Consider the following 25,151-nt stretch of genomic DNA (forward strand, 5'->3'; position numbering starts at 1 on the left):
CAACTGTACCTTAGACCTAGGCTGCTCATGAATTTTCAAGATCCCAGATGCTACTCAACCAAGCAGGATGTAGATCATTGTCTTTGTGGATTATGTTATGCCAATTGTCCATGGCGTCCCTTGAGACTGTGATCATGAGCCCCCAGAACCATCAACACATTGCCTTAAGTTGTTTGATAATATCTAGGAAATTTTCATCATTTTGCTTGCTGTATACTCCACCATAGGAGTCCTGGTGAGGCTCTATGAGTTAATGTGCTGGACTGCAAGATTGGTTTGAATCACAAGGGCATAGTTCAAACTCACCAGCTGCTCCTTGGACACTGTATACAGGGTCGCTATGGGTTGGAACCAACTTAATAACACTTAGCAACAATAACAACAGTGTTCCACCACATTCATACTGTATTTGTATTGAAGGTAAATACACATATACACATATCCTCTTTCAAGCTGTTATATATTTGTGGCATATGCAAATACTTACACATCACACTCTTGCTCCCTTACCCATCCAGCCTATGTCTCAATCCCTGTATCTACACACAGAACACTGTAAGAAAGTGAGAGAGAAACTTTTGTAAAGAAAATAATATTTAAATTAATTAGAGGAGCAATGGTGGAGCAAATGGTTAGGTATTTGGCTGCTAACCAAAATGTTGGCAGTTCAAACCCAATCAGAGTTTCCAAGAAAACAACTGCTTCTGTAACAATTACAACTTAGAAATCTAAGAGTACTTCTACTCTGTTACATGAGTCAGAATAGACTTCAACTACATAACAGCAATAAAGGGTATTGGTTTTGTGGTTTAGGGTCATGGTTTCCTGGGACATTCCTGTTAATTGACCTCATAATGTGTTTAGTGTTCCTATTCTATGTCCTGGTTCATTGCATGATGCCCAAGGTCTTAAAAGCTTGCAAGTGGCCTTCTAAGGCACAATTTCTAGCTTCCTAAATTACAAAGGAATAAGTGAAGGTTTGTTAAAGCCATGCATTTGTGGTATTTGGGTTATAGTGGCACTCAATAACGAAGACACCTCCTGATGGAAGGCAGTGAATAGCAGTATCCTCTCAGCACTATTCTTACCAAAATTAAGGTTTCACCTACATCTTACCTAACTATAAAGAAAGCAGTAGAAAAATCCAGAATGTGAGATAGCCTTAAAGATAGTTGTCATTGTTGTTAAATACTGTGGAGTAGGTTCCGACGCATAGTGACCCTGTACAGAGTTTCCGAGGCTGCAAATCTTTATGGGAGCAGAAAACCTCATCTTTCTCTCTCAGAACTGCCTACCTTGAGGTTAGCAACCCAATTCGTAACCACTAGGCTACCAGAACTCCTAAGACAGTAGGCCTGAACTAATCAGAAAAAACAGTGTCTATGAAAAATAACAGCAATGAAATTAGAAATATTGTTCTAAATTAAAAGAGACTAAACTGACAAGCTTTCAAATGTAACATGGAAACAAAATTGAATAAATATTCACAAAGCATAAAAAACATTTTGAGAATCTGTATATGGACTAGAGGTTAGCTTACTGTACTGAATTAAAATGACAATTCTTAGGTGTGTTATGTAGCAGGTACTCATTTCATGGAACATGAAATATTTAGGTGAGAAGTATCAGAGCTTCAATTTATTTTCATATGATTCAGCATTTGAGAAAAAGATTTTAAAAAATGGAAAAGTTAACTACTAGCAAATATAAATAAAGTTTATACAGATTTTTTTTCTCAATAGAAATCAAACAGCTTTTAATTAAGACACACAGACATATTTAATAATTGGTAGTTGTTTTCTATATTCCACAGTTCACATGTAACAGCTTCAAGGCCAGTATTTATTTGTTTTTTTGTCTTCTGGCTTTGGTACACTTTTGGAAGTCGTGTCAGCAGAGACTTTCCCCAAGTGCACAGGCCCCGAGACCCTGGCTCTCCAGCACCAGTAGTGGGGTGCTACATTTGACCATACACATGCCTGTCTGCTGGGGTTCAGCCCTGGGCCTGTCACCCATACAGGTTCTAGGTTATGTGCCAACTCTGACTCACTCACTACAAGGACAGTTTGGAGTCGTGGTTGAGAGACAAGTCTGGTTTTCATTACAAAGAAGGCTGTGATCGGTTAGCCATAGCTACTACAGGGGTCATGGTGACCAATCCATTAAAAATGTCTGGAATGGGGAAACTGGGGAAGGGGCTGCAGGCCAGTTATGGGCTCAGAAAAGGACCAGGAGGGATGCCTATGCTTGACACCCATGGCAGTTCTCTGCAAACCAGCAAAGAAGTTATGGTAACTTCTCCAGATCCTGGATAGGGCAACTTAAGTCCCAACTAATATATGCAGATGATACAACCTTGCTTGCTGAAAGTGAAGAGGACTTAAAACATTTACTGATGACAATCAAAGAGCACAGCCTTAGGTATGGATTACATCTCAATGTAAAGAAAACAAAAATCCACACCACTAGACCAATAAACAACATTATTATCAGTGGAGAAAAGATTGAAGTTGTCAAGGACTTCATTCTTCTTGGATCAACTATCAACACTCCTGGAAGCAGCAGTCAAGAAATCAAACAACGTATTGCATTAGGCAAATCTGCTGAACAAGAATTTTTTAAAGTGTTGAAGAGCAAAGATGTCAGCTTGAGGACTAAGGTATGCCTGACCCAAGCCATGGTATTTTCAATAACCTCATATGCATGTGAAAGCTCGACAGTGAATAAGGAGGACCATAGAAGAATTGATGCTTTTGAGTTATGGTGTTGGAGTAGAATATTGAAAGTGCCATGAGCTGCCAAAAGAACCAATAGATCCGTTTTGGAAGAAGTGCAGCCAGAGTGCTCCTTAGAGGCCAAGATGGCCAAACTTCGTCTCTCATACTTCGGACATATTGTCAGGAGAGACCAGTCACTGGAGAAGGATATCATGTTTGATAAGGTGGAGGGTCAGAGAAAAAGAGGAAGACCCCCAGCGAGATGGATTAGCCAGGTGGCAGCATCGATGGACTCAAGCGTGGCAACAGTAGTGAGGTTGGCCCAGGATCGGGCAGTGTTTCGTTCTGCTGTGCATAAGGTCGCTATGAGTCGGTACCCACTCGATGGCACCTAACAACAACAACAGTGGGAGCTCAGAAGGGTAGAGCTCACATCTGAAGGCAGAGGCCACACCTGCAGTGTTAGCTCCTCACCCTCGGGAGTCAGTTTTATCTGGGTGAAGAGAGCTGGCTGGTTGTCCTCTGAGGCTTAAATGCAACTCAGAGAACTAGACATTTGTATGTGGCACTTACACCAGAACAACTTTCATGCTGTATAAACTTCCACAGCTTTCCAATTCACACTGAAAATATTTATCTTCTCTGGGCTACTGAGAAACCACAATTGGGTGAAAGGACAGCCAGCTTACTTTAATCAAGTCCCAGAATGGAGAGACAGTGTCAAAAAGCACTGACACAACCGAAAACGCACAGGCATGGATAAAAGAATGTTTCTGAAAGATGCCCAAGGCACTGGATATAAACCCAAGTTTGTGTTTCACTTCCCCTCGAGGCCATGACATGTCCATAGGGTGGGAGGCTACTTGGTCCAGCTGACTTTGGAGATGTCGTAATGTTCCGTGAATGTGTCCAGGTGTCTGGTGAAGTCCTCCACTCTCTGCTTGTGGGTTTTGGATGCTTTCTTCAGGATCCTTTCCATTTGCCGCTTCTCCTGCATCTTCTCGAAGGCCACCTGGGCCGGGGCCCTCTTGTCCAGGCCGCACAGCTTCTCCTCCTTGTTCTTTTTGTTTGTTCCCATCGCTTCCAGAAGTTTCGCCTTGTCTTTGTCCTTCTTTCGCTTGGTCACGCCGAGCTCTGCGACGCCTTTCAGTTTCAGGGAACCCTTCTGGACCTGCTCATAGACTGCCGTGGCGCCTGCCGGCAATCTTTATACAGACTTTTTAAGCATATTCTTTCATTTCTACAATAGGGTTAAATTTTCTAAGTAAAATGTTTTGGAGAAAGTATAAAATTTCTGTGAAACTCGACACAAGGATTACAAGATTAATCAAAGATCATATATATTCTCCAAGGCCCACTTTAATTCTAAGTTGTAGGCTCTTTCCCCTTATTAAAATCTTTAATGAAACAAAGCCCATTTAAGTTAAATTTCAACTCTTTCATGATATTGAAATGTCTCAAAATCCAAAAATATGAGAAAAAGCGGAGAATTGAAGGTGATCTGTATAGACAAACTAAATACTAACACTGTGAAAAATTGAATATGTTATTATTTATCTTTAAAATAACTGCTTGGACACCAATAAAAAGTAGTGAACTGAACACATGCGCCAGTCTTAATTCCCCACCCCGTTCCCTCGCACCAGAGACTCAATATAGCTTTTTTTTTTAATTGAATTTATAGGGGACCACACAACAGCAGAAAGATGAGGCTTTCTACCTCTGTAAAGATTTACACCCTCGGAAACCATATGCAGGGTTCCTATGAGTCAGAACCGACTCCACTGCTCACCACCACCACCACACAATAGCAATAAGTGAGGCTAGCACATTTATTGTTGTTAAGTGCCATAGGGTGGGTTCTGACTCATTACAAGGAGCAGCTGGTGGGTTTGAACCACTGCCTTTGTGGTTCACAGTCTGTTGCTGATCCTAAAATGTCACACCCAGAGTCTACATTTAGAAAGGCAGAAAGTTGATAGAGGAGAAATAACTAACTTAGTAGACTAGAAGGAACTGATACCATTATTGCTCAAGGAAGAGGTATCAAAGAAAAGTCAATTCTTCTAGAAAGACTTAGAATAAAAGCACCAGGGACTTTAAAAGATGAGGTCGAGATGGGCTGAAAACAGGAATTTTAAGGAAAATTTATACAACCATTTATTGACTGATACTAACTTTGGAAAGCACTCCTGAATCTTTAGCAAAGAGCCCTACAAATCCCAACTTAGTTTTTATGGAGTGTTAATTTGGGGAAGAAGCAACCCCTTCCTTCCCCAGGGTCTACAAGTTGCCCTTAAGCTGATTTAGAGTTATGGCAACTCCACCTGCATCAGAGTAGAACTGTAGGGTGTTCCATGGTTGATTTGTCAGAGGTAGATCACCAGGCATTTCTTCCTAGGTACCTTTAGGTGGACTAGAACCTCCAACTATTTGGTTAGAGCTGACCACATTAACCATTTGCACCACCCACATTAACCATTTGAAGACTCCTCCAACGTTTTTGTTGTTAGGTTCAGTCGAGTCAGTTCCAACTCATAGTTTAGTGACCCTGGATAGGGTTTCCTAGAAGCAGCTAGTGGATAAGTCCAGTGCTTATCTTACAGCATCACACCAGCTTATCCTACAGCACCTTCCAAAGTAAGAAAGGAGAAATGTTGAGCATTTCTTGCTTGACCAACATTTTAAAAAACAACAATCCTCTTCTTCCTGCCTGCTCAATCTCTAGCCTTTTCCTAAATGCAGTCTGGAGAAAGGTGATGGGTTAAAGGTTACAGAATTAGTTCTGTGTCCTTTAGAATGCATCAAATATTCCAGCTTGGAATGTGGAGGAACTTCTCTTTGTACTCAGCACTGGTGCCTCAGTGTTGGCCAAAATGTCATTTAAAATTCTGTGGCGCTGTGGGTTAATGCGCTAGACTGCAGCAAGTCGGTTTGAACTGCAAGGTTGGTGGTTCAAGCTCACCAGTCACTCCTTGGAAACCCTCTACAGGGTTGCTAGAAGTCAGAATTGACTTGACAACACTTAACACCAACATCAATGAAGGCATGGAGAGGGAAGATTCAAAGGTAACTAACAACAACTATAAAATTCAAATACACCTCTAGGTCTCCAGGACACCCAACATAGCCAGGAAACTATCCTTCCTGACTCTGACAGGAAATGGGAGACTGGAGAAACAGGGAATCTAAACACTGTTTTCAGAGGAATTAAGTGGAAATCCACACACTAAATGATAAAGCCTTTAGTCCTTAAGTCCCTAAAACACTGATAGAAAATTCTGCACAGGAGATTAGATCATTCTTTCTGGGGAAACTATGTTAACACCCTGAGAAAAGAGCAAGAGTTAACATATGGGAGTCGCTCAATGAAATGGCCCTTCTATGTGAACATATAACTGAAAAACAGCTGGGAAGGGGCCAAGGAACACACAGAGCTTCAAAGCTGCTTCTTAATACCTCATTCTTAACTACAAATAAATAGATAGCTTGAAACTGACAGATATTTGAGGAAAGCCTCTGTTAAGGACTGAATTGTGTTGGGACCCCGCTCACCCCCTCCCGCCCCCAAAATATGTTGTAAATCCTACCTTTAATACCTGTTGATATAAGCCCATTTGGGAATGTTGTTGTTAATTGCCATTGAGTCGGTTCAGACTCACAGTGATTCTGTACAGTTTCTGAGGTGAGTTTCTGGTGAGTTTGAACCACTGACCTCCCAATTCAAAAGACCTTTCAGTCCAGTGTTTATCCTACATCACACCAGGACTCTGGGAATAGGGATAGGATTTTCTTTGTTGTGTAAATGAGGACCTACAGAGGCAATTAGGTACAGAAGCAAGGAAGCACAGATGTGTAAGACAGATGCCCACTCCACCACCACTCCACATCCCCTATGAAGATTACCAAGGGAAGGAGGGACAAAAACTGAATAGAGATTAGGATTAGCTGACACCAAGAAAGTCTTTCCAAGGGTCAGAGTCCTGAATTTGGACTTTAAGCCTCCTAAACTGTGAGAAAATAAATTTGTTTGTTGAAACCACCCATTTGTGGCATTCCTGTTATGTTGCTACCGTTGTGAAGTGCCTTAAATCAGTGCTGACTCATAGCAACCCTGTATAGGGTTTCCAAGGAGCAGCAGGTGAGTTTGAACTGTAAACTCAATTCCAATTATTTAATTTTCATCAGAAATATAGGAAAGATATTTCATCCATTATGAGAGAATTATGTTATTTTTTAAAAGGAACAGAGACTCGTAAAAATTCTTGTAACTCAAGCCATAATAAATTGTTAAAAATAAAAAAAGACATTTTTAAACCAAAATAAAGTTGCATACTATATGATTCTATTTACTCTTGAAATGGCAAATTTATCAAGGTGGAGATCAGATTATGATATATATATACACACACATATAGATTATAGATTATAGTTCTTGCCAAGGCTTTGAAAAGGTAGAGGAGTGGGGATGGCTGTGGTTATTATAAAAGGGTGGCAGGAAGTTGTTGTGATGATGAAGCTGCTCTGTATCTGGACATGGTGTTGGTCATGATTCTATATGCGATAAGATTGCAAAGATCTAAATACACACAAATAAGCAAGTACATGTAAAACTGGTGAAATCTGATTAGGCTGGTGGGTTGTATCAATGTCGATTTCCTACTTGCAGAGTTGCACTGCAGTTATGCACAGTGTTAGATGTTACCATTGGAGGAAACTGGGGAAAGGCTATATAGGATCTCTCTGCATTCTTTCTTACAACTTCACACAAACCTACAACTATCTCAACAACAAAAAAGTACAATTAAAAAGTTATAAATTAGAAATATGATGGTAAAAAATGTTAATTCATGGGAAAGTTTGAAGGTAACGTGGAATGCTAGCAGAGGATCTATCAAAGAGGACATTTAAGAACACAGGAAAACTGAAGAGGAGAGGAAATTATAAAAAAAAAATAAATGACGAGAACATTTGCTCAGATAAGTGACTTAGGACCTAGTGGTGTCACTAGGGGAATGTGGGGGCTGTATGATGTTCTGGTGATACAATCAGAGGGGTAACACCAAAATGACTGTCTATAAATTTTTTGTGCCGTGTTCAGCAGAAATTTATTATTTAATAAAAATATTCCTGTAGTCAGTTAAAATAACAATAGCATTTTTCATAAACCCATCTTTAAAAAAACAAAAACAAAACCTCACTGTCATCGAATGGATTCCAACTCAGTAACACAGTACATGGCTTCTGAGGCTATAAATCTCTTGTTAGTAGAAAGCCTCATCTTTCTCCCTCCAATCTGCTGATGGTTGATGATCTTGTAGTTAGTAGTACAATGCTTATCTTATATCACCCTAAGGCTCTTATATGTATCAATATACCTACAAGGGTAAAATTCTGCTATTTGCTTTTTGAAACTTCTAATGTGAATCCTTCTAATGTGAGTGTTGATAGATTAACCAACAACATTCATGGAAGCAGCAGTCAAGAAATCAGACGACATATTGCTTTAGGCAAATCAGCTGCACAAGAACTTTTTAAAGTGTTGAAGAGCAAAGATGTCAGCTTAACTAAGGTGCGCCTGACCCAAGCCATGGTATTTTCAATAACCTCATATGCAGGCAAAAGCTGGACAGTGAATAAGGAAGACCATAGAAGAATTGATGCTTTTGAGTAATAGTGTTGGAGGAGAATATTGAAAGTGCCATGGGCTGCCAAAAGAACCAATAGATCCGTTTTGGAAGAAGTGCAGCCAGAGTGCTCCTTGGTGACCAGGATGGCCAAACTTCGTCTCTCATACTTCGGACATATTGTCAGGAGGGACCAGTCACTGGAGAGGTATATCATGTTTGGTAAGGTGGAGGGTCAGAAAAAAAGAGGAAGACCCCCAAGGAGATGGATTAGCCAAGTGGCAGCATCAATGGACTTAAGCATGGCAACAGTAGTGAAGTTGGCTTTGGATCGGGCAGTGTTTCATTCTGCTGTGGATAGGGTCACTATGAGTCGGTACCAACACAATGGCACTTAACAACAACAACAACAATGCAGAAACAGAAAAAAGAATGCCAAGAAGTCTTAGGAAGACAGCTGTGCAGCTGGTCTAGAGAGAAACCAGGCTCCCAGATCAATGATGTTACTGTGTTAAGTGCTGTTGAGTCAGTTCTAATTCATAGTGACCCTGTATAGGATTTCCAAGGAGTGGCTGGTGAGTTTGAACAGCCAACTTTGTGATTCAAACTGTCCTTGCTGTCCAGTGCTTGTCCTTCAGTGCCATACCAGCACTTTTTTTTTTTTAATCCTATTTTGTTGTTGTTAAGTGCAATCGAGTTGATTCAGGTCTCTTCTGCAAGTTACCTATTTTTGTTCTTTGTAGAAGCATTTAAGATTGCTTTTTGAGGTACAATGCTGTCTGTGATAGGATAATATCCATGCATCTACAGGAAGCCCAGTTAATACCACTATTATTCAAATTTACACACCAACCACTAAAGCCAGTGAGGATGCAATAGAAGAATTCTACCAACTTCTTCAAGGAGCTCTGGTAGCGTAGTGGTTACGAATCGTGCTGTGAACCGCAAGGTCAGTAGTTTGAAACTACCAGCGGTTCCGCAGGAGAAAGATGAGATGTTCTGCTCCCGTAAAAGATTTACAGCCTCGGAAACCCTGTGCAGGGTCTCTATGAGTCGGAACCGACTCCACAGCACTTAACAACAACAACCAACTTCTTCAATCTGAAATAGATCAAACATGCAATCAAAATGTATTGATCATTATTGGTTTCTGCATTAGGTCCCCAGTTTTATGAATCTAATAGCTTCTTTTCCACTTTCATATGGAAAACATCCTCCAGTAGTTTCCAAATTAAGAGGTACATGTTTAGATTTCTTGCATGCCTGAAAATGCTTTTATGCTATGTTGTTGTTGTTAAGTGTTATCCAGTCAGTTATAACTCATATGGACCCTACAAAGGGTTTCCAAGGAGCAGCTGGTGGGTTTGATCCGCCAACCTTATGTTTCAAAATTTAGTTCTGATCCTACAGCGTCACACCAGGAATGCAACAGAGACTGGAATAAAAACTTGAAGGGTAGAGAAAAATAATCCAAGAAGGGAGAAAAAAACCCTGATAGATAAACTGATACATTTGATCTATAAAAAGTTATATTAGAGGCTATTGGAGAGTTTGGGAGAATTTGTAATATTCTTAAATGCATAGCAAAACAAGCAACTTAAAGAAAATAAGGCAATCATTAACTATAGGAAAAACAAAGCATTGCATAAGGGGGGAAAAATCATATGTGATCAATTGAATTGTGTTCCTCAAAAAGATATATTCAAGTTCTGCACTGGTGAGTGTGACCTTGTTTGAGAAATAGTTTTCTTTGTAGATGTTAACATTTGAGCATGTCCAACACTTGCACAGTGGCACTCTTCAAATATTTGTTCCATAAATACATTATACTAATCATACTGAGAGAAATGAAAAGAAGGGATGGATATGTTTTCTTCTCTGCTGTTAGTCATGTTGTTAGGTGCTGTTGCGTTGGTTCCAACTCATAGCGACCTTATGCACAACAGAACAAAACACTACCCTGTCCTGCGCCATCCTTGCAATTGTCAGTACACTTGAGTCCATTGCTGCTGCCATTGTTCCAGTCCATCTCGTTGGGGGTCTTCCTCTTTTTCACTGACCCTCCAGTTTACCAACATGATGTCCTCCTGGAACTGGTCGCTCTTGATAACATGTCCGAAGTATGAGAGACGAAGTCTGGCTATCTTGATTACTAACGAAAATTCTGGCTGCACTGCTTCCAACAAAGATTTGTTTGTTCTTCCGTCAGTCATACTTCATAAAATTTCCTTTTGGCACCAGCTGCTGTGATTCTTCTAGTTTTAGGATCTCTTAATCAGGACATGTTTTCTTCTTTAAAGATTTTGGTCATTTTGAACTGCTACCGACCACTACAGCGGAGGGGGTGAGACCCCACGGGTGTCTTTGTTGGTGGGAAATAATTCGGCGAATGAATTCATGGAGACTCTCTTTCCATCCAAAGATGTCTCTCTTTATTGCTCTAAGACCACAGTTTTTATATCGTTTTACTACTTACATAAATGTTTAATCAATGCTAGTTTCGGAAAATCAGTGATTATTTTCTTTATAACAATAGTCAGGGGATGTGCGTAATCACAGTTTCTTTGAAATACATCAGAAACTTTTAGTTCTATAGTCAAACATCTACATTTAATGATTCTTCTACCATATTCTGTTAAGACTACTTATGCTTTACTAGCTACAATAACTGCTTTATTGTGAGGGAAAGGAAAGGACGTAAGTGTGATCACAACATTCTTTTTATTATCTGATTTCAATATATACCATCATAATGTTTCAAGTTAATCATATGTTCCTATGTGATCTTTTCTTATATCCTGTTTTTCTAACTCCTAGTGTTCTAACTATTATCTTCAGTATCGTGTGTGAATGTTAAGTTAACAATTTATTTCAAACAGGTGAATGCATTGTGGCCAAAATGCTCTGTCAAACATTACCTAAATGTGAATTCTACACAGCTAATTGTAACCTCTATTCTTCTGCCAACTTCTCAGAGCACGACTTTATTAAAACAGGGGTTAGGTATGATTATTAAAACAACATCATTTAGGGGTCTGCTATGGAAGCACAAGAAAAACACACATATATATATTAAAGCAAGAAATTTAAAGGCTGACTATAAATCTAGCTGGAACAACTTCGAGGGGCTTGCTCCCTTTGAAGCCAATGCCTTCAATCCGGCGACCTTTGTCACGCAGATTCCTTCGGAGTGGGCGTGACATTGAACCTTCCTAACAATATTCTCTCTCCGTTTCAATTTTGCTACTAGAGAACATGCTCTGGTCTGTACCCACAGTGAAATAGGTATGGTGGCAACTCTTCCATGGACTAAGTGGACTCACTGAGCTGCCTAACTGATGGATCTGGAGGGCTAAATAATGGAAAGGTTTGGGAAGGAACAGCAGATAGACACCATTCCTGCTAGATTTCCACTCCAGGGAAGAATCCAGAGTGCAAAAAAAAAAAAAAAAGGCAATCATTTCTAACTGGAGAAGAAGACATTATTCCAGACAGTATTAGATGGTCAGAGAGTTTAGACAGTCAGAAAAGAGGGCTCTTCAACAATGGAGCCACATACTTCTGTTTCTAGGCTTAGAGGACAAGATGTGAAGTGCCAACAAAACTAATTTTACCTAGTGCCAACCTAACTAGCTCAAGCCACCATCATCTTTCCTGCATCTCAGCAGGAAAAACTCTGAAAAACCTCACCCTTGGCTTTCTCTCCAGATCACACTTTCCTGGCAATTAAACTTATAATTTTAATATTTTTTTTACAATCTGGATAGACTGACAATTTCTTAAATCATCAACTTTGATTCTTTTTTGCTTAGCAGTCCTGGGTCTGTTAAGAAATCTGGGGTTGTGTAAAAGTCGACCAACACCCTTCCTTCCTTGTTGATATGGCCATCTTGGTTCAACTCAAATATCACCTCCATTGTAAAAACCTTGTCTTATTTCTTGGACCACAATCTTTTTCATGCCTCACTTTTCATGCTTTGGAAAGACTTCTAGTGTTGTGCATATTCATCTTGACTGCATTTCCTTTTTATGTGTTTCTCTCCCTGACTAGAGTTCTTTTTCAAGAGTAAGAATAATACTTGAATTAATTCTATTTGTGTGTTGCCTAGCATAAAACCCGGTCCTTAGTAAGAGCTGCATGAGTGTTTAATTAAATGAAACTCAAGTTAGCCAATATTTACCTGTCATTATGTTATAAATGGAGTCCTGGTGTGGCACTGTGGGATTAAACACTGAACTGAAAGGTTGGTTTGAACCACAAGGTCAGTGGTTCAAACTCAGCAGCTGCTCCTTGGAAACCCTGTACAGGGCTACTATGAGTCTGAACTGACTCGACAGCACTTAACAGCAACAATAAAATGTTATAAATAAAATCTTGGTGTGGCACTGTAGGATAAGCACTGCACTGATAACTGGAAGGACGGGAGGTTCAAACCCACCAACTGCTTCTTGGAAACCCTATACAGGGTGGCTATAAATTGGAACTGACTTGATGGCACTTAGCAACATGTTATTAATGATAGGCTTGAAACAACGTTTATATACTTTTAGTAGAGTAGTTGCTATAAAGTTCTGGGCACACGTTACATTTAATGTACATTACATCTTTCTCAATAGAACCTTTTCAAACACTCTTCATGTTTCATTAACAATAATAACATTAAGTCAATACAAACTCTCCATAGAGTTTCTAATCTTTATGGGAGCATAATGCCACATCTTTCTTCCAAAGGATAGCTGGTGAGTTCCGACAATCTTTAGGATAGCAGCCAAGTGCATTAACAATTGTGCTACCAGGGATCCTTAATTTTCTGTTAGTTATATTTAAATACAAGAATTCTTAGAAATTTTGTCAAGACATATCGTTGGCCATAAACAAATGGTACTGGATTACCCACTATTTAAAATTTTCTTGATAATAGCTTTAGTGTCAACTTAATGTCACTACAAAGCACTTTCATTTCTTTCTTTTGTTTTATTTTATTTCAATTTTGAGTAGATAATAGTAGAGTGGTTAAAAATCAGGCTGCTAACTTCAAGGTAAACAGTTCAAAACTACCAGCTGTTCTGTGGGAGAAAGATGAAGCTTTCTGTTCCCATAAAGATTTACAACCTCAGAAACCCTATGCAGAGTTACTATGAGTCAGAACTGACTCCATCGCACACCACCACCAACAACAAATTCACATGGGTCAAAATAAAACAATATACAAAGGTTTATAATGAAAAGCCTCGTGGAAATTTTCCTGTAACCCATATACAGCTTACGCGTGCTCCCTACTCCACCCCTTCATTTGTCTGCTTTTATACAACTCATTCTTTTTTACATCTGATGAATTTGTAGGGTACTTCCAACATTGGTTATAACACACAATGCTGCAATAAATAATCTTGTTTATAAATCAATGCATATGTGTGTAGTAAATGCAGGGCACTTCTAATTGAACTAAGTTTTAATAATGATGTTGAATCATTAACTCTACCACAAACTATGCAGCTAAATTCATGTAGTTGCAAACAGTCCCTCATTCCCAGCTTCAAAGCATCATTCTTTATCATTAAGTTATTGTTGTTAAGAGCTGCCACATTGGTTCTGACTCATAGTGACCCTGTATAGCAGGGGTGAGGAATGTCCAGCCCAGGAAATCATTTGGTCTGGCCCTGCCAAGGCAACTGCAGTCCCAGCTGTCACATTGTTGTTGGTGTTGGTGTTAAATGCAGTCAAGTTGATACCAATTCACAGAGATCCTGTATAGAATTTTCAACAGTTGGTGAGTTTGAGTTGCTGTCCTTGCAGTTCAAACCCACCTTGTGTTCCAGTGCAAGAGGTGAGTTAATTACACGTTTGACCAAATAGAGCAAGCTAATTTTTAAGTTGATAATTTTGTATGGCCTATGAATGATATGTCTATCCAAGTGGCCCTTGGAAGAAAAAAGGCTCCCCATCCCTGCTGTATAGGGTTTCCGTGGAGCAGCTGGTGGGTTTGAACTACCAACCTCATGATTCCCAGTCAAGTGCTTATCCTAAAGTGCCACACAAGGAGTCCTAGCAGCAAGTAGCATATTGATAATCTACATAATGCTCGAAGAATACTTTGGTCAAGATGAGGGAAGGTGTCTGATTTATCAGCATCTAAAGCATTAATGTAAATGGCATACATTAAACTAATAAAGGAACATAAATCTTATTGCCCTCCTAGATTGACACAATCCCTGAATTACTGACATTACTGTACTAGTAAAATATGCGCTAATGTTACCAAAAGGACCTCTGGTAGCATAGTGGTTACGAGTGAGGCTGCTAATATTAAGATCAGCAATTCGAAACTGCCAGTTGTTCCACAGGAGAAAAATGAAGCTTTCTGCTCCTGTAAAAATCCACAGCCTCGGAAACCCTATACAGAGTCACTATGAGTTGGAACTGACTCCATGGCACACAACCACCACCATCACCAATGTTACCAAATAAATAAAATCAAAGTTCAGCTATTTACATTGTGTTTTATAACAAATGATGAAAAAATACATTAATATTTTTTAAATAAGTAAATAAACATAAAGACTCATGAAAAGTATCAGCATAGCCAAGTATAAATGGTTAATGTTTATAATTAAAAGAAAAAGGGGAAAAGTTAATTCTCAGTATACTTCCAGACAATGAGCATAATTAATATATGGCAGAAATTATGTACGTACAATACTTGAAATCATGTTTCTTGAGATATTCAAATGGAATAAAACTAAAAGCCAGGAAAATAAATTCAAAAGAACAGTCCTCCTTTGGCAGAAGTAAATGCACAAAGTGACCTAATAGATTTTTCTTTCAGAATTCTAGGATTCAATGAACACTGCCTCTAAGTGGCTCTTTTGTTGGATTTGTTTGTCACTGTGTGCATTAATTAGTTCGTTAAAAAAACTGCATTGTTTGCAACAAAGAAAAACATGTTCAATAGTATTGGAATGAGTTAGCATTCCAAGGCGCATGACTTTGTTCTATATTCTAAATCAGATCTTCGGGATGTGACAGGGCCGTTTCCTCTCATATATGGCCTATATCTGAAAAGAGAAGTGATTTAACAGACTGGCATATGTTGTTATAACTTTTGTATTGCTCAGTTCATATTAATATGTGACATCTTTTTGGATGGATGACTCCAGAAACTCTAACGTACTTGACTAATTTCTGTGCTTTTATAACTCGGTCTCTTTCTCTTATGCTCTTGCCTGCTTTTTCACTCACTAGCTCACTTGTTGCTGTCCCATCATGTTGGTACAGACTCTCTTTCTCCAACAGAGCACCTGATGAAATCAGCTGAAATCACTGACTTTGTGGTTCGAGCCTACTAGGTGTTCCACAGGAGAAAGATGAGGTTTTCTGTTCCTGTGAAGATTTAAAGCTTCAGAAACCATATTTAGGGTCACTATGAGTTGGAACCAACTCCATGGCAGTTAACAACAAAAAAACAACCAAAGAAACCATGACGTGAGGAAAACTATTGTTGCTGTTAAGTGCTATCAAGTCAGTTCCAACTCAAAGCCATCTAGTATAGGGGTTCCGAGGAGCAGCTGGTGAGTTTGAACCACTGACCTTCAGATTCAAACCAACCTGCGGTCTAGTGCTCATCCGCCAGTGCATACCAGAACTATTTAAAACTAGAGAAATAAAAAAAAGATAACCAAGTAGATTATCTTTTATCAAACAGAGAACTAAACCCTATACAGGGTTGCTATGAGTTGGAACCGAGTCAAAAATAATGAAAAATTCTGTCATATGGGGTCCTGGTGTGACTCAGTGGTAAGCACTGGACTGCTAACCACAAAGTTGGCTGTTCACCACCAGCCACTCAGAAACCCAATATAGGGTTGCTTTGAGTTGAAACCAACTGAACAGTTCCGAACAACAACACTCTCCCAAAGGGTCAATATGAGTCAGAATCAATTCAATGGCATTTAACAACACAATAACTTTTCTGACCTTAAGCAAGTCTAGGAAGTTTCCTGATCTTCATTTTCTTGTTTATAAACTGGAATTACTAATAACTGTAATGCCTTCTTCATAGGAATGTTCTGAGGTTATAATTTGAAGTTATGTAATTTGTCTGACATTTTAAAAATGCAAAGCGTTATTATCTTAGTTGAGCAAAGAAGTCCTTCTTCCTCAAGCCTGGATGTGTTTCTTCTATAAACACCACCACTAAGCTTGCAATGCTTAAAACCATGGAATCCCTGAGTAATGCATTCAGTTTCACCTGTGTAAACTTTGCAGCTCATGTTAGCTCTACCTTTTATCCCAGAAACCCCATATAGGGTTGCTATGAGTTGGAAGAAGTCCTGGTGTGATGCTGTGGGAGAAAGCACTGGACCACAAGGTCAATTTGAGCCACAAGGCCAGCAGTTCAAACTCACCAGTTGCTCCCTGAAAACCTTTCAGAGGGTTAATTTGACAACAACAACAAATGAGTTTGATAGTACAGGGTTTTGTTTTTTTTTATGGTTTTTAATCTTCAAAGCAGCCTTCATGGTTAAGCACTTGGCTGCTAACAAAAAGGACGGCGGTGAGAACCCACCAGCCACTCTGTGGGAGAAAGATATGGCAGTCTGCGTCCTTAAAGACTTACAACCTTGGAAACTCTTTGGGGCAGTTCTACTCTGTCCTATAGGGTCGCTATAGTTGGAATCAACTCAATGACACTGAATTTGACTTTGGTTTCATAGTACTGAACTAACAGCTATTACTAAAGTAAAACATCATAACTTTGCTTCTGAATCAGCTAAGATGAAATGGACTTGGCACAATCACCCTTTAATGCAGGAGTGGAATGCTAACACCTGCCAAGAGATCATCTTGTGCTTGAGCTTGTGCCAGGAGATGCCCAGATGTACTGAGATCTTTGACATTCATGTAACAGACACCATGGCATGCTTCAACTAGAATAACCTAACAGGTGTTCTTTCTTCTGTCTAGGTTTGTAAGGAGTCAAATAGAATTTGACCTGATTCTGCTGCTATTGCTGCAGCTTCATGCCATCGAGTCAGTCCCGACTCTTAGCAACCCTGAATAGAGTGCTCAAGGCTATAAATCTTTATAGGAACAGAAAGCCTTATCTTTCTCCTGTGGATGGAAAGATGTGACCTACTGACGTAGATCCTCTAAAGAACCTGGTAGTGCAAAAGTTAAGTGCTTGGTTTCTAACCTTAGGAAGAAAGACCTGGTGATCTGCTTCTATAAAGATTGTTGTTGTCGCGTCGGTTTCGACTCATCACAACACTGTATAGGGTTTCCAAGGAGCAGCTGGAGGGTTGAACCACTGACCTTGTGGTTGGCTGATCCTACAGCTCCACACCAGGACTTACAGCCTAGAAAACCCTAAGGAACATGGAGTCACTAAAAGTCAATATTGACGTAATTGATGGCATCTAACAACAACTGGTGTGGCGCTGTGGGTTAATGCGCCAGACTCTACAAGTCAGAACTAATTTGATGGCACTTAACAACAACAATAATACAAATTAAGAAGGAACCATCCAAAAAAATAGGCTACAAGAATTCCAAAATTCCAAAAGCTACTTGAAGTAGCCATAGTTTATAAACAGAAATATTTTCTGGGCAAAATTCCATTATACATAGACATAATTTACTCATTGTTGCTGTAAAGTGCGATTGAGTTGGTTCCAACCCATAGAGACCCTGTATAGTGTTTCCAAGGAGCAGCTGGTAGGTGCCACATGTTGTTGTTGTCGTTAAGTGCTGTCAAGTTGATTCCAATCCATAGCGACCCTGTATAGGGTTTCCAAGGAGCAGCTGGTGAGCTTGAACCACCTACCTTGCAGTTCAAATGACTTTGCAGTCTGATGCATTAGCCCACAGCGCCACACCAGGACTCTTCTCAATTATATTAATAACGGCACTCTCAGTTTTATAGTTGGTCACTTCCCTAGTTTTAGTTATTAGTAAAAATCAAGAAAATGAAGTGTCTGACATAACTAAGGGACAAAACCTAAAGTTATAATGATCATTAGGAAAAATGCATAGCTATTGAAGCAAATGGTAACAATTTTAATTCTTAGTACATATCTGTTATGATCACATGTTTTTTTTTGTTGTTTTTTTTTTTAACTTTTATTATGAGTTGAGTGAGGTTTACCGAATTAAATGATTGTCTCTGGGGTTTTTTTGTTTTAATTGATTTATTATGCTAACTATATATGTAACAAAACATTTGACATTTTAACAATCTTCACATGTATGGTTCAGTGACATTAATTATGTTCATCATACTGCTCAACCATCACCTTTTTCTGGTCCCAAAACTTATCATCACCCTTAATAGAAGCTCAATATCCACTAAGTATTGAGTCCTCCTCTCCTGCCTGCCTACCCATTGTTGTTAACTGCTGTCAAATCAGTTCCAACTCATAGGGACCCAGTATAGGGTTTCTGAGGAGTGGGTGGTAGATTTGAACTGCCAACCTTGTGGTTAGCTGTCCAATGCTTATCCTAGTGTCATGCCAGGACTCCAAGTAATGACTAATTTGGTCTCTATGCATTTGTCCATGCTAAATATGTCATAGACATGTGATTCATACAATGTGTTTCTGTCCATGACTAACTTATTTCCTGCCATATAGTATTTTCAAGGTCCATTCAGGCTGTAGCTTGTATCAGGACTTCATTTGGCTTCTTTCATAAAGCTTTGAAACCATTTCAAATAATTAGACCCTCTCAGGTAAAACAAACTTACAGACAAGTGAAATTCTTGCACACAAATGATGAAATTTCTTTTTGTTTTTATTTTTGAAACTTTCATTGTGAATTGAGTGAAGGTTTACAGAGAAGATTGTCAGCTTTACATTCAACAAATCATATACTTTTTTATCTTAATGATGACAACCCCCTTCATATAACAATTATCCCACTTCCCTTCACATGGTTATTTCTATTCCAGCCATCTTCCCATCCTTCTCAACTTTGTCCTTAGGTAAACATTGCTCTTTTGATCTTGAATGATTGACCAAAATGGCAAGTTTTCTTAACTCTCATTACTTTCTCTGTAGTTCTAAAATCAAATGAACTTACTCATTATTGAAACTCACTAGACAAAATACTGGCCAAAATTAAATTTTTGTCTTTTCTCTCTTTCACCCCCTCTCCCCTTTTTCTTATCACCAAAGTTTCCAAAGATGTTCTTTATGCTAGATCTGCTTAACTAGCTTTGCATCTCTAAGCCTTGTTGGAGGATCACATTCAGTGTCTGGAATGTCAACAACCCAGCTGGACCCCAGGCCTTTTGTCTTCCCCTCAACAAGCCAAGTCCTGGTTTTTTCACTTATCCAAATATCACTGACAATGACTCCCCTTGTCACACATGTGCCCCTTTTAAATCTGCATAATAATTTATTAAATCATAATATGTAACTTACCATTTTTATACACATGCAATTCAATGTATAGAGTCCTCGTGTGGCGCTGCAGGATAAGCACTGAACTGCCAACCAAAGGGTCGTTGTGAGTTGGAACCGACCCGATGGCACAATAACAACAACATTCAATGTATATGATTTTTTAAAAAAATTCAGTTGCCCATTCTATATGTATTAATATTAAAATAGAAACTCCTGGATGCGAATTTACTGAGGACAAGGCCTATCCTGGTGCCACATGCAGGAAATCCTTTTGTTACTTCTCTTGTTGTTTTGATGAAGATGATAGTAATATATAACTATATAAAATGCTTTGTTGTTGTTGTTGTTAAGTGCCGTCGAGTCGGTTCCGACCCATAGCGACCCTGTACAGGGTTTCCGAGGGTGTAAATCCTTACGGGAGTAGAAAGCCTCATCTTTCTCCCGCGGAGCGGCTGGCAGTTTCGAACCGCTGACCTTAAGGTTCGCAGCCCGATTCGTAACCACTACGCTACCAGAGCTCCTTATATAAAATGCTAGAAAGGTATTAAAGAATAAAAGCAAGCTTAAAGTGATCTCACCCAATCTTGGATCATGCCTGGAATACAACAATCTTCCCAGCTTGTAAGAAGTCCAGGTGTGGCGCTGTGGACTAATGCATCACACTGCAAAGTCATTTGAACTGCAAGGCTGGTAGTTCAAGCTCACCAGCTGCTCTTTGGAAACCCTACACAGGGTCACTATGAGTCAGAATCAACTCAACCAATGGCACTTAACAATAACAACAATCTTGGTAAAATATTAGAGAGCAGAAATTAAGTCTCTTGCATTATCAAAAGACAGGAGTTTTTGAACTTACGTTAAAGCACCCACTATCTTACAAAACTGCATCATCAACTAAAATGCCCCATGAAACAGGGAAGAGCTAGAAGAGAAAAAACATTTAGTCTCATAATTTCTCCTTTTACTCACTTAAAAAGAAAAATCAGGCAGAGTGTATTTTTTAAGCTGAAATTACAGTCTAAGCAAACCAACAATGAAATAGCTAACTGTAGAAGACGATTGCTAAAAGTTTCACCGTGGCGTTTTCGCATTTATTTTAAATACAAAACAGAGTTTGCCTCAGTTCAGTTAAGATCAATTCTAGTGGAAATTTTTGTTTTGTGAAGAATGCTCTACATATACACATTACTCTCTCTAAATGAAATCTTGGTCTCGGGTGGGTTGTGGATGATAAGCACACTTGAGAATCCTACTTCATGCCCATCATCTGCATTTATGAGTCATGGCTTTATAGCGTCCAAGAGATAACATTGCACTAGGTGGTTGTTGTTGTTGCCATCGACTTGGTTCTGACTCATAGTGAGTGACCCTGTGTAGGGTTTCCAAGGAGCAGCTAGTGGGTTTGAACCTCCACCTTTGCGGTTAGCAGTCCAGTGCTTATTCTACAGTACCAGGACTCCATGCCTATGTTGTTGTTGTTAAGTGCCGTGGAGTCAGTTCTGACCCATAGAGACCCTGTATAGTGTTAATGAGGAGTGACTGGTGAGCTTGAACTACCGACCTTGAGGTGCAAATAGACTTTGCAGTCCAGTGCACTAACTGAATCTCTTAATTACAAGATGTGAGAAGGCAGCACTACTTGCTCAGCATACACTTTGCTCTGAAAAAGCTCTTCAGGTGTTATGGTCATGTCATTTCAGTTTTCCCATTTGACACCAGAAACACAAAACACAGTGTATATGTCTACACCTTCAACTTTAGAATTTACAGGCAGCTAATTATCCTTGATTTACATAAGAATTAAGTCATTAGGGTGCTCTCTGGGTTTAATAAAAGAATGTCTTTACGCTTAAATGATTTATAACTCCTAGAAGTTTTCATTTTCACAAGAAACTTAACAGAGTAAATCTTCTGCACTTAGGTGCAATGTAGACAATTCTCCCCCTCCAATCCCACTTTAATCAAGGAACTAGTCCTGCACCTCCCTCCTCCATTACAGACATCCTGCAGGAACAGAGGCATAGCTACCTTAGAGCAGGTCTGCTTCATTTTCCCAGCTCACTTGGAGGGAGGCACCACTAAGCAGTTTCTAGTAACCATCCCAGTTTCCCTCACCAACTAGGAGACATCATTCATCAAGTGAAAAACACTGCTTTCATAGTTGAAAGCCTCAGTGGGTCAAGGCAGACTGTGATCTTTCTCTGCTGAGTGTAGAAAGAAGAAAACTGAACCAAAAACAAAAAAAAAAACAAAAAAATACATTTAGACCAATTTTCATCAGTGAAAGTAAAGAAAGTGTGATTGTAATTTTCATGTAGTGCCATACTGTGTTAAGTAAAACATTTATGAGCTTAACTTGTATTTTGGTATTGCTGTTACAGCAACGTTATCTAATAAGGAGGGATGTCAAATGTTTGGATGTTGTTGTTAAGTGCCGTCAAGTCGATTCCGACCCATAGCGACCCTGTACAGGGTTTCCGAGGGTGTAAATCTTTACGGGAGTAGAAAGCCTCATCTTTCTCCCGCGGAGCGGCTGGTAGTTTCGAACCGCTGACCTTAAGGTTCGCAGCCCGATTCATAACCACTACGCTACCAGAGCTCCTTTAGGGGTGTGTGATTTCACTTCTTGCTATAGGCTCTGTTTTCAGTAATTCATCTCTGTTCGGGAAACCCCATTTACGTCAGGGACACCCGCCACCTTGAGTCCTCCTCCCACAAATCCCCCACACCCTGCACATGTTAGAAATTGAGAAAAGCTGCCTCTTGCTTTTCAAACTTTAGAACAAGCAGAACAACCTTTTATCACAACGTTCAAATGTAGCTGTGAAAAAATAGTTTGAGGAGGCACATCAGAAATTCAAAAAGAATGAACGGTTCGGACAAACGATGATTGGTAAAGACGTTATTAAAAAAAGTTTGTTCGGATATGAACTGGGTGGTCCTTCTCCATCCCTTTTCTGCCAATTGTTTCCTTTTCCTTTCTCTGAGAAATCTCATGTTGAACCCATACACTTTTATGAAATATAGACAAAATCAAAAGTAGTTACCTTCATTGTTCTGTTGGTCATGAGCATAGCTGGAGGTGAGCCGCAAGACAAATGCGATCCGTTCCACCACCTTGTCCTGTGGTCCCAGTCAGCGGATGGTGAGCAGGGTCGGAGCTGCGGGAACGGTCTGGGGAAGTGCCTTGGGCAGCGGCTGCCACACGTGGCGGCAGGAATTGCAGACTGGCCCTCTTGCTGCTGATTCTCGGGCTGATTGCATCAGCAGGAAGAGACTCAAGGCTGTGTTTCCCCCAGACCGCCCCCATCAGGTAGTTCTCCCAGCACCAAGTCTTGAACCACAGCCAGCCCAGAGCCTCGCCCACCACTCTCTCCTGGGGGTGTCAGGGTTTCAGGCAAGTACAACGTTATGCTGGAATCAGTGCCTGTGAGTGTGTTTCCGAGTGTAGGAATGTCATGTATCATTTATGGGGGGATGCAGAGGCATAACTAAGTGTGTCACATGCTCTGGGGCCACATGAAGAGAGTTGCCACTGAAGAGTTTCAATTAGTCATCCCATTTTCCATCTGTAGAAAACATTCAACTTAAAACTAATACTTTCATATGTGTGGTGCTGTGAGTAATGCACTGGACTGCAAAGTCTGCTCGAACCACAAGATCTGTGGTTCAAGCTCACCTAGGAAACCCTATACAGAGTAACAACCTACTCAAAGGCACTTCTTAGCAATAACAACAAAAGTCAAGAGGAGTCCTGGTGTGGTGCTGTAGGATAAGCACTGGACTGCTAACCACAAGGTTGGCTGTTCAGACTCAGCAGTCACTCTTTGGAAACCCTATACAGGGTCACTTTGAATTGGAGCATTTAGCAACAGTAATATAGATTAAAAGAAGAAATCGAAAAAAAACACTTACTCATCCAAGAACAATTTTCACCAGTCATTTTATGCCATGCCATGCATGATATGTTAAGGAAAAGATTAACAAACTTGTATATTTGAGCTGATGTTTTGAGAAAGTTTGCTAAAAGATGTCTGGACAGAGGCGCAATTTCAATGCTTGGCATAGGTGTAATGAGGATCTCAAGAAGGAGGAAAGAACAGATTACATCAAATTTTATTACAATTCTCCCCCGTCAGGCTGCCTGCCTAGAGATTCCTGCCCACCTAACTTCTCATTACGCCCAAAGTAGCTTTCCCACACATCCATATAACCCTGGCACACCCTGCTTGAAATTATACAGTGAATCCCCATAGTCTGAAGAATTCTTTAAATGGAAGCTTTGAATAGTGAAAAACATGCAGAGACATATCTAAAGTATGGCAGGTGTGGCACATAACCTGTGTGTCACTTGAAGAAGGGGGGCGCCACTGAGCAGTTTCTTTTTAAACATTACAGTTTCATTTCCATTGCCAGTTGTGAGAGATCATATAGCAAGTTAAAACCAATACTTTCACATTTGAGAGCACTTTCCTGGCTTACAAGGAGCCTTGGTGGCACTGTAGGATAAGCATTGGACTGCTAACCATAAGACTGGCTGATCAAAACCATGAATCACTTGGTGGAAGAAAGATGATGCTTTCAGTTCCCATAAAGATTTACAACCTCAGAAACACTACACAGGGTCAGTACAAGTCAGAATTCACTCGATGGCAGTAGAGGGTGGGTGTCCCAACTTTAGGAGCCCTCGTTGCATAGTGGTTAATGTACTCAGATGCTAATCAAAAGATCATCAAGAAAGACTCCCAGTCAGCTTTCATAAAGATTTATAGGCTTGGAAATCCTATGGAGCAGGTCTACTCTATCCTATGGGGGTCTTATGAGTTGCAAATGACTGTGGATTTTCTTGACTTCCAGGCTTTCGTCTACTGCTTCCTTCTCCTGCTTGCCCTGTTCCACTCACTCTGCCTATGGCCCAAAGTTCCCACCTCTATGTCCAGCCCTCCCAAACACCCTCCCGCATGCTAAACCCCTTCTTTTCTCCTGAAAAATTTCTAGACATTAAGGATTATTGCATCTAATTATAACATTCCAGCAAACTGCAGAGAAACATTACTCAGAGGCCAGAGGAAGGCCAAGGCCATGGCATGGACCCTCAAAAGATGATTTAAAAAGTCTCTCGAGGAGACCTGGGGACTCCTGGGCCCAGAGTCAGTGGCGTGGCCACGGAGGACATGAGTGGAGAGTGGAGCTACCGGCTGATGGGAAGAGATGGCATATGCACAAGAACACCCACACTTGCACATGGTACCTACGTGACCTGGACCGGATGACTGGATGATCAGAGCTCAACCAGGAGAAGAAAGAAGAAGGAAAAAAAAAAAGATTGAGCTGATACAATATGATGAACTTGACCTATACCTACAAATGCAGTGAAAGAAGCAACAAATCCTTACAGCAAGAA

General features: G+C 40.0%; 1 protein-coding gene across 1 annotated transcript in view; it reads right to left on the bottom strand.

Moving 5' to 3' along the window:
* Positions 1-3,576: 3,576 nt before the first annotated feature.
* Positions 3,577-25,151, bottom strand: part of LOC102817401 (protein FAM32A-like) — a 39,697-nt gene continuing 18,122 nt past the window's right edge. The window contains exon 2 of the mRNA XM_006866977.1: positions 3,577-3,911. Within this exon, the coding sequence (XP_006867039.1) occupies positions 3,577-3,911 (335 nt within the window). The remainder of the gene's footprint in view (positions 3,912-25,151) is intronic.

This window comes from Chrysochloris asiatica, unplaced genomic scaffold, assembly GCF_000296735.1.
Source record: "Chrysochloris asiatica unplaced genomic scaffold, ChrAsi1.0 scaffold00098, whole genome shotgun sequence".
Lineage (NCBI taxonomy): Eukaryota > Metazoa > Chordata > Mammalia > Afrosoricida > Chrysochloridae > Chrysochloris > Chrysochloris asiatica.